This window comes from Nicotiana tomentosiformis, chromosome 1, assembly GCF_000390325.3.
Source record: "Nicotiana tomentosiformis chromosome 1, ASM39032v3, whole genome shotgun sequence".
In the NCBI taxonomy this organism is placed as follows: domain Eukaryota; kingdom Viridiplantae; phylum Streptophyta; class Magnoliopsida; order Solanales; family Solanaceae; genus Nicotiana; species Nicotiana tomentosiformis.
This window is the reverse complement of record NC_090812.1, coordinates 115561878-115572165: the sequence shown is the minus strand read 5'-3', so window position 1 is coordinate 115572165 and position 10288 is coordinate 115561878. Positions and strand designations below refer to the sequence as shown.

Below are 10288 nucleotides of genomic sequence, written 5' to 3'. Positions count from 1 at the left end.
TTTGGTTCAATTTTGCTATATTGCTAAAATAGATTGGAGTTGCTAATATTCCGGAACATCTTAGAGTTTTAAGAAGCTCAATTGATGTATGTTGGCTAAACCCTCTCTTCTTAGAATTGAAGCCCATGGTATTCATGAAATCGATGCAAGTTTCAAATTGAACATCCTAGAAATTGCTATCCCAAATGTGCTTGTTTTGAAAATATATATGTAATATATATTCCCATGCTTTCATCATGTTATCTCGTCATCTGAGGAAATGTTCAAAACTTTGAATATGTGCTAAAAATGCCTAGGTTTCAAGTCAAATTCGATTAAAGAGTGCTATGTCAAATTGTGTGAAAAGCCTATATGAGCCTTAGATTCTAAATTGCTCACATGTGAAATCATAAGTCTTGAATGAAAAAACCATGTTGTTATTGATGCTAACCATAATGTTGGAATGTGGAAAAGAACTTGAATCATGAAATACGGCCAAGCACCAAGAATAACTTTATAATTGAGGCCACTCGTGCCATTGAATTGAAAAGATGGGAGAGAAATATGAATTGAGATGACTGATTGAAAAGGGGTGATGTTTCAAATGAGATGGCCTAGCCGATCGGGCCGGGATCGGACTCCGTGTAAGAACATGGTGGTATTGTGGATGTAATTTTGAAAATGGTTGATGTCTCAAATGAGATTGCCTCGCCGATCGGGCCGAGATCTGACTCCGTGTAAGAACACTGTGGTATTATGGATGAAATTGTGAAAATGGTTGATGTCTCAAATGAGATGGCCTAGCCGATCGGGCCGAGATCAGACTCCGTGTAAGAACACAGTGGTATTGTGGATTGTGGCATATTGGCACTAAAAACCATCCTACCTAACAATATGGGAATTGACTTAAAGTTCAATGTGATCCTAACTTGAATGTTTTAGTGTTATTTAAAGCTCATATTTCATTCTTGACTGTCTCCCCCTGTATTATGGTTCATTCTATTGAGATTGTGTTTAATTATACTTACTAATACTATTCGACAGTACTAACGTCCCTTTTGCTGGGGGCGTTGCATCTTTAAATAGATGCAGATGGTTACATAGTAGACAATATTGATCATAGATAGTGTTGCATCCTCTTCTCAGTGGACTCGGTGAGCCCCATTTCATTTCGGGGTCATATATTGTACCTTTTTTTTATATTGTGGTCAATTTTTGAGGTATAGCCGGGGCCTTGTTGTCGGCACTATCTTTACTTTACTTTGTATCTTTAGAGGCTCTGTAAACACTATGTGGGTTGTATATGGGTGTTAGGAATGTTAAGAAAGTTATGTTGTGTTTGATCACTTGTTCCACTCGGACTATAAGAATATGTGTATTTTGAGACTGAAAGGCGAAATAGCTAATGAATTAATTTAGTATTGCTTGAATGAGCTTCCTACTGTAAAATCAATAAACTCACGTCTTTTCTTAATCATGGGTGAGTTGGGTAGAAAGTATCTAACAGGCTTGCTCGACCGGGTTCACTCGGTTGAGCGCTGGTCGTGCTTCCCGAGGTTGGGGCGTAAAAAACTAGGTATCAGAGCCTAAGGTTTTAAAGTGTCCTAGGGTGTCTCGGAGATGTGTCTGGTAGAGTCCTTTTTATCGGTGTGTTGTCGACCACATCTATAAATTGGAGGCTACTTGGACATTTAGGAATAATACCCTTCTTTGATATTCTGGATCGTGCGATGAAACTAATTATGCAATTGTTACTCCTCTAACGCGTGCAATCCTTTAACTTTCAGTATATGGCACCTAAGAAGAGAGCAAGAATTGTCCAAGGAGCTAATGGTGCCTTAGGAGTAGCAGTTGACCCTTTATTTGGTGAGGCGGGTGAATACCCGAGGGGTGAGGATAATTCCCCGACTGCTACACAACCTGATTCCACTACACCTGACCAGGCCACACCAGTTCTTGTACCTACTGAGGGTGCAGCGATTCCTCCAACTGATATTCCGATTCAACCTCCTGCCCCAGCTTCCGGTTCTGGTATTTCTGATGGGGATATTAGGGGAGCTATTTAGATGCTGACTCAGATAGTGTCTTCTCAGGTCCAAAGGTCGAATATTATACATAATTCTTCTAGCCAACAAGGGGATTCTAGTGGTTCCAGGGTGAACAGGTTTCTTCAGTTAGATCCTCCGGTGTTCACGGGTGTTAATCCCAAGAAGGACCCTTAGGACTTCATTGATGATATGCATAAAACTCTCCGGGTTATGCGCGCTACTGAGACGGAGGGAGTGGAGTTGGCCGCCTACCGCCTGAAAGGAGTGGCATATTCTTGGTTTGAGTCGTGGGAGGACTCTCGGGAGGAGAGTAGCCCTCCAGCGAGGTGGAATAAGTTTGTTGATGCCTTTATAGACCATTTCTTGCCTACCAAGACTAGGGAAACCCATGCCGCAGAGTTTTAGAATCATAAGCAAGGGAGTAAGAGTGTGTGGGAGTATCACATAGAGTTCGCGCGTCTGCCTAAATATGTCGTTCTCATGTTGCCTACTATGGAGGCTAGAGTGTGCATGTTTGTGCAGGGCCTTAGCCCCTTGTTATCAATGAGGCCGCTACAGTTGCCTTGAATTCAGATATGAACTATAGGAAAATGGTAGCATTTGCTCAAGCTACAGAGGACCGTAAGTTGAAGAACAGAAGGGAGCGAGAGGGTACCAGCAAGGCCCGATCCGCGAGCAACTTTGGGGAGTCATTTGGTGGGGGAAGATCAGCTTTCAGGGAAGGGTCATCAGGGCCATCCCAGTCTTTTGCTCAGTCTTCAGCCAGTGCACCGCTAGCAGGGCCCAGTCAGCTGTAAGGGAGTCATTTCAGGCCCAATAAGGGTAACAAGGGACCACACCAGCGGGGCCGATCAAGAGGGAGATTACTGCAGAAGTGGAGGCCCACATGCCTCATGTATGGGAATATGCACTCGAGGATATACTACATGGACCTACCTATATGTTACGGGTGTGGATTGAGGGGTTATATTCAGAGGGAGTGTTGTTCATCTCGCCAGGATGCGGGCAGGGGCACAACACAACCATCCAGTTCTGCAGCTACTACATCTTCAGCACCCCCTTCAGCTCGAGGCCCTCCAGCACCAGCAGGGCATGGTGCAGCTAAGGGTGGTGTGTAGGGTTCAGGAGGACCCAGCCTTTTCTATGCTATGAGTGGTCGCCAAAGTGCAGAGGCTTCTCCAGATATTGTCACGGGTATATTGACTGTCCAAACTCATGTGTATATGCTCTTATTGATCCGAGTTTCACCTTGTCCTATGTTACACCTTATGTTGCAATGGAATTTGGGATAGAACCGGAACAACTTCCTGAGCCGTTCTCTGTATCTACTCCGGTTGGCGAGTCTATAGTATTCGCACGAGTTTATAGGGGTTGTGTTGTCATGGTGAGTGGTCGGGACACTGTGGCCGATCTCATTGAATTGGGGATGGTTGATTTTGATCTAATTATGGGGATGGATTGGCTTTATTCATGTTTTTTCAAGCTCGATTGCCCAGCTAGAACTGTGAGGTTTGAATTTCCTAATGAGCCAGTTTTTGAGTGGAAGGGGGATAATGTGGTGCCGAAGGGTAGGTTTATTTCTTACCTTAAGGCCACGAAGATGATTAATAAGGGGTGTATTTATCACTTGGTCCAAGTTACAGACACCACTGTTGAGGCACCTACACTCAAATTTGTGCCAGTTGATGAATTTCCAGAGGTCTTTCCTGATGAACTCCCTAGGATTCCGCCAGATAGGGAGATTGATTTCTGGATTGATGTGATGCCAGGCACGCAACCTATATCTATTCCGCCCTACAGGATGGCACCAGCAGAATTGAAGGAACTAAAGAAGTAATTGAAGGATTTGTTAGAAAAGGGTTTCATCCAACCGAGTGTGTCACCATGGGGCGCACCAGTCCTCTTTGTGAGGAAGAAAGATGATCACTGAGGATGTGTATTGACTATCGGCAGCTCAACAAAGTCACAATAAAATATAAGTACCTGTTACCAAGAATAGATGATTTGTTTGATCAGTTACAGAATGCTAGATACTTCTCCAAAATTGATTTACGATCCGGATATCACCAATTGAAGATCAGGGAGCAGGATATTCCAAAAACAGCTTTCAGAACCCGGTATGGGCACTTTGAATTTCTGATAATGTCTTTTGGTCTAACAAATGCCCCAGCAGCTTCCATGGATATTATGAATCGGGTTTTCAAGCCTTTCCTCGACTCCTTTGTGATAGTATTCATTGACGATATTCTTCTGTATTCACGAGGTCGAGAGGACCATGTCGATCATCTCAGGGTAGTTTTGCAGACTCTTCATCAACACCAATTGTATGCGAAGTTTTCAAAGTGTGAATTTTGGCTCGAATCTGTCACATTCTTGGGTCATGTTGTATCTAGATAAGGAATTAAGGTTGATCCTCAAAAGATTTCAGCAATAAAGAATTAGCCTAGACCTATAACGCCAACCGAGATTCACAGTTTCTTAGGCTTAGCAGGGTATTACAGGAAGTTTGTGGAGGGGTTCTCTACTCTTGCCTCAACGTTGACTAAATTGACTCAAAAAACAGTTAAGTTTTAATGGTCTGATGCTTGTGAAAGGAGCTTCTAGGAATTGAAATCGAGATTGACTACAGCGCCGGTGTTGACCCTGCCAGAGGGTACATATGGATTTGTGGTATATTGTGATGCTTCAAGAATTGGGCTTGGGTGTGTATTAATGCAACACGGCAAGGTTATAGCTTATACTTCTAGGCAACTCAAGAATCATGAAAAGAACTATCCAACTCATGACTTAGAACTTGCGGCGCTGGTTTTTGCATGAAACTTTGGCGTCATTATTTGTATGGGGTCCATGTGGATGTATTCACGGACCACAAGAGTCTTCAATGTATTTTCAAATAAAAGGAGTTGAATCTGAGGCAGAGAATATGGCTTGAGTTACTCAAGGATTACGACATCAATATTCTATATCACCCGGGGAAAGCCAATGTGGTGGCGGATGCTCTTAGCCGGAAATCTATGGGTAGTTTGGCTCACTTGGAGCATGTCAAAGGATGTTAGCCAGGGAGGTTCACCAACTAGCCAGTTTGGGAGTTCATCTTGCGGTCTCCAGTGAAGGAAGAGCAATTGTGCAAAATAGGGCTGAATCTTCACTTGTTGTGGAAGTCAAAGAGAAGCAATACAACGATCCATTTTTGGTGCACTTGAAGGAGGGGATTCAAAACATAAGACTATGGCTTTTGCGCTTGGCATGGATGATGGTACACTAAGGTACCAAGGGTGACTATGTGTTCCGAATATAGATGGTCTCCGGGAAATAATCATGATCGAGGCTCACGCTTCTAGGTATTCCGTGCATCCAGGTTCTAAAAAGATGTATCACGTTCTCAAAGAAGTCTATTGGTAGAATGACATGAAAAGGAATGTGGCGGACTGTCACGCCTCAAAACCGAGGAGCGCGACCGGTGCTCAACCGAGTGAACCTGACCGAGCAAGCCTGTTGGATTTCCTTCTACCCAAACTCATCCATGAATGAATATAATACATATCCTTCATTAATTAGACAAAAATGTGATCATTTCTACAATACCAATTCATTACCAATGGTTTTCATCATTTTTAAAGTCTCTAATAGGACAAGTAATACAACCACAACATAACATAGTTTGTCTTTCCCAGCATCAATACACAACCCACACTATGTCTACGGAGCCTCTATAGATAAAGAAGAGTACAATGGTAATGTCGGCAACAAGTCCCCGACTATACCTCAAATAGAATACACAAAGAACAAAGATACATGACCCCGAGATGAAGTGGGGCTCACCAAGTCAGCTGGGAAGAAGATGTACTGCTATCACTGTTCAATATCTCCTATTGTGGAATCATCTGCATCCATTTAAAGATGCAGCGCCCCCGACAAAAGGGACGTTAGTACCATCGAATAGTACTAGTATGAAAACCAAACACCAATTTAAGAATTCAGAAATACAATATGAATATGATGAATCAGGGAGACTATAGAATAGTATAAATAACAGTTTAAACCAGAGCAAGATTATTAAGAGCTGTCGATAACAATTATAGGATTTAAGATGAGATCCTCTGTAACCATCTTTACACAAAGCGGCCACGCCGCCTCATCCAATGTATGCAGGTGGAGGTGTAAGCACAATACCACAACTCTACTCAAGTGGCCCTGCCGCCTCACCCCAAGGTATGCGGGTAAAGGTATAACCACAATACCAAGAACCTACACAAAGCGGCTATGCCACCTCACCCCAATGTATGCGGGTGGAAATATATCAATGATACCAATACCTACACAAAGCGGCTATGCCACCTCACCCTAATATATATATATATATATATATATATATATATATATATATATGTGTGTGTGTGTGTGTGTGTGTGTGTGTGTGTGTGTGTGGTGGTGCCACAACAATAATAAAACTATACACAAAGCAGTCGTACCACCTCACCCCAATGTATATGGGTGGAGATGCAATCCCACAATACTATAATCCCTACACAAAGCGGTCATACTGCCTCACCCCAATATATATGGGTGGAGGTGTATCACAATCACAATCTCTACACAACTTTGCATAATAACTTCCACATAAATCACAACATGAAATTATAACATATACATACACAATCTATATTTTGGAACACATCCTCAATTTATGATGCAATGTGATAAGAGCATTTGAAACACGAATTGAACATATATCTTTATCACAAAACTTATCGGAATACTCGATTTGTCATCAATATCTTGGAACTTACAAGGATAATGGGAATTTCAATTCTTAAAGAAGATTTTAGCCAACATACCTCACTTGAGCTTCCTTACACTCTAAATGTTCCGGAACTTTTAGCAACTTCAATCTATTTTAGAAATATAACAAGTTGAACTAAAATTAGGAAGATGATCATGGTTCTAGCTCATTTGAGCATTTTATCAAACACTAGGTGTGCATAAGGTTTCAAGGTCCTTTGATGGAGGATTCCATCATCCCACAACCCAATCTTTACCATGATTAGTTCAACAATCTTCTTACACACCTTGATATCACATGCATGTAAAATAAACAACTCTCATGCCAAAAATTATCTTGCTAATTACCCATTTCTAGACAAAATTCGAAATTGAGGGTTAGGGTGTAGAATCTTACCTCTAGGATGAAGACCTAGTGAGTTTCCCTTCTTAATCTTCCAAAACTTGAGCAAGAAGTGAAGAACAATTATTGAAGAACACCTTCTCACTCTAAGGCACTCTCTCTCACTCTAAAATATCAGATTATAGCTCAAAAATGGCTCAAAGTGTGTATTTAACGAAATAGGGTCGGGTTTAAAAACCCAAAAATGGAGCTCCGGAACAAAGTTTGTGATCGCATAATCGATATGCGGACCGCATATCGGTCGCATAATTGGTGACCAAAACCGGCCAAAAATCGGCCTCTTTCTGTTGTCACTATGCGGCCCGCAGACCTGTTCCACGATCGCATAATGAACCATAGAGCAGTTATGCGGTCACATAGTCGACCGCATAATTGCATCCAAACTGAGCCTCTCCTTCCTCACTTCTACGGTCGCATAATGGACCGCAAAAATTATTTTTCTCCCAAAACTTTTTCTTTACTTTCCGGTGTATTGTTCAACCCAAAAAGTTCAAGTCGCGGCTCACAAGCTCGCCGCGGAGAATTTCTACAATCCTCAAACACGTAAGCCTAGTCCGGTACCATGAAACATTATTTTTCTTTTACAAAATTTTATGGGGCCTTACACTGACTTCGTGGCAAGGTGTCTAAATTGTCAACAAGTGAAGGCCGAACATCAACGGCCTGGTGGGTTGGCACAGAACATAGAAATTCCAATGTGGAAGTGGGAAATGATTAATATGGACTTCATGGTAAGGTTACCGCGTACTCCGTGCAAGTTTGACTCAATTTGGGTGATCGTGGACCGACTCACGAAATCAACACATTTCTTGCCAGTTAAATCTACCGACACAACGGAACAGTATGCTCAGTTGTATATCAAGGAAATAGTCAGACTGCATGGCACTCCAGTTTCTATCATCTCCAATCGAGGGGCTCAGTTCACGACCAATGTTTTAAAGAAATTTCAGCATGGTTTGGGTACTCAGGTAAATCTTAGTACAGTCTTCCATCCACAGACTGACGGGCAGGCAGAGCGGACTATTCAGACGCTCGAGGACATATTGCGTGCTTGTGTTCTTGACTTCAAGGGTAGCTGGGATGATCATTTGTCACTCATAGAATTTTCTTATAACAACAACTTTCATGCTAGTATTCAGATGGCACCATTTGAGGCATTATATGGTAGGAGATGTAGATCTCCCATTGGGTGGTTCAAAATTGGGGAAGCTGAGTTGATAGGGCCAGACCTCATGCATCAGGCTATGGAAAAAGTTAAAATCATTAAGGAGTGGTTGAGAACTACTCAGAGTCATCAAAAATCCTATTCGGATGTTCATCGCAGAGATTTAGAGTTCAAAGAAGATGATTGGGTATTTCTGAAGGTTTCCCCCATGAAGGGTATAATGTGGTTTGGAAAGAAAGGGAAATTGAGTCCGAGGTATGTCGTACCGTACAAAATCATCCAAAGGATCAGTTAGGTGGCGTACAAGCTTGAGCTACCACCCGAGATGTCATTAGTGCACCCGGTATTCCATGTGTCTATGTTGAAGAAGGTAGTTGGAGATCCGTCAGCTATTGTGCCGGTTGAGAACCTTGAGGTTAATGAAGAATTGTCATATGAAGAAATTCCAATTGCCATTCTTGATAGACAAGTCCGAAGGTTGAGAAATAAAGAAATTGCCTCTGTGAAAGTGTTATGGTGAAACCAGTAGGTTGAAGAGGCCACTTGGGAGGCCGAGGAAGAGATGAAGAAGAAGAATTATCCTTACTTGTTTGAATAGCTATGTAATCCTTTTTATGAACTTGTCGCCTAAGAATTTTGTATCACTTGTTCAATTAATGTAAAGATGTTCCTTTTGATTATATGTTGCTTACATGTAGCCATGGTTGGTATTGTTATGAGTTATGTTACATCGTTGGATTGTGTACATGTTTTTAGGATGTGATTCTGGGGCTCTCTGACAGGTGGATAGGCCTAGTTACAAAGGAAACTCTCGCGAAAGTTTTGGAAATTTGGGGAGTTATTTAAATTTGGGGCTGCTGGTGTGGGGTATGAAAAACTGAGTTGTATAAGGTGCTAATAATGGAACCTGATCCTCATTCGATGACGAATGATCTTAAGTGTGGGAGGATGTAAGGACCCGTAAAAGATTCTCCTTAAAAAACTCGGATTTTCGTGATGCCGAAGTAGGCGTAGAGGTTAATAATAGTAGAAATTCTTCATGGCGAGCTTGCGAGCCACGGTTTGAACTTTTTGGCTTGAACAGTGCGCTGGGAAGTTGAAGGAAAATGTTGGGCAGAAGTAGGCATATTTGCGGTCCGTTCTGCGACCGCAGAACCACTCGGCGGACCGCAGAATGGCCGCAGAGTGGAGCAGTCTTGTAGGCCAGTTTATTATCATTTTGCGTCCCATTATGCGACCACATAACCATTTCGCGGGCTGCACTCTTGTCACATATACCGCCTTGGGATTTTTCAAAGGGAGGTTCTACGGTGCACTATGCGAAGAACCGTTCTGCGGTGCATTATGCGACCGCAGAATAGGTCTGCGAACCGTATAGTGACCGCAGACCTGGTTAGTTCCTCTCCAGTTTTGGCACCCCAATTTCGCGGTCATTTCGTGGACCACATAATATGAGGTCGCATATGCGATAGCAGAACCTGTTCTGGAGCTTCATTTTTAGGTTTTTAAAACTCGACCCTACTTCATTAAAATAGATGTAAAGGGCCATTTTTTAGCAAAATCTGATACTCTAAAGTGTGAGAGAGAGTCCTAGAGGGAGAAAGTGATCTTCATCAAGTTACACTTCAATTCTTGCATAAACCTTTGAAGTTTATCAAGAGAAGCACTCTAGGTCTTCATCCTATGAGGTAAGGTTCTATCACCAAACTCTTAATTTCGAAATGTTACTAGAATGGGCAATTAGTAAGGTAGTTCTTGGGGATAGGAGTACTTACCATACATGCATGTATTCTTAAGGTACGTGGGGAGGTTGTGAGTTAAAGAGAGAAAAGAATGGGGTGTAGGATAATAAAGTTTTTCATAAAAGGGCCATGGAACCTTAATACACACATAGTGTTTCATAAAATGCTC

The 10288-nt window shown here is 42.1% G+C and overlaps 1 protein-coding gene across 1 annotated transcript; it reads left to right on the top strand.

The window, feature by feature from the left end:
* Nucleotides 1-2617: 2617 nt before the first annotated feature.
* Nucleotides 2618-4638, top strand: LOC138908899 (uncharacterized). The gene is made up of 3 exons (XM_070199617.1): nucleotides 2618-2820; nucleotides 3198-3786; nucleotides 4591-4638. The coding sequence occupies exons 1-3, from the start codon at nucleotides 2618-2620 to the stop codon at nucleotides 4636-4638; spliced, it is 840 nt and encodes a 279-aa protein (XP_070055718.1).
* The last annotated feature ends 5650 nt before the right edge of the window (nucleotides 4639-10288 follow it).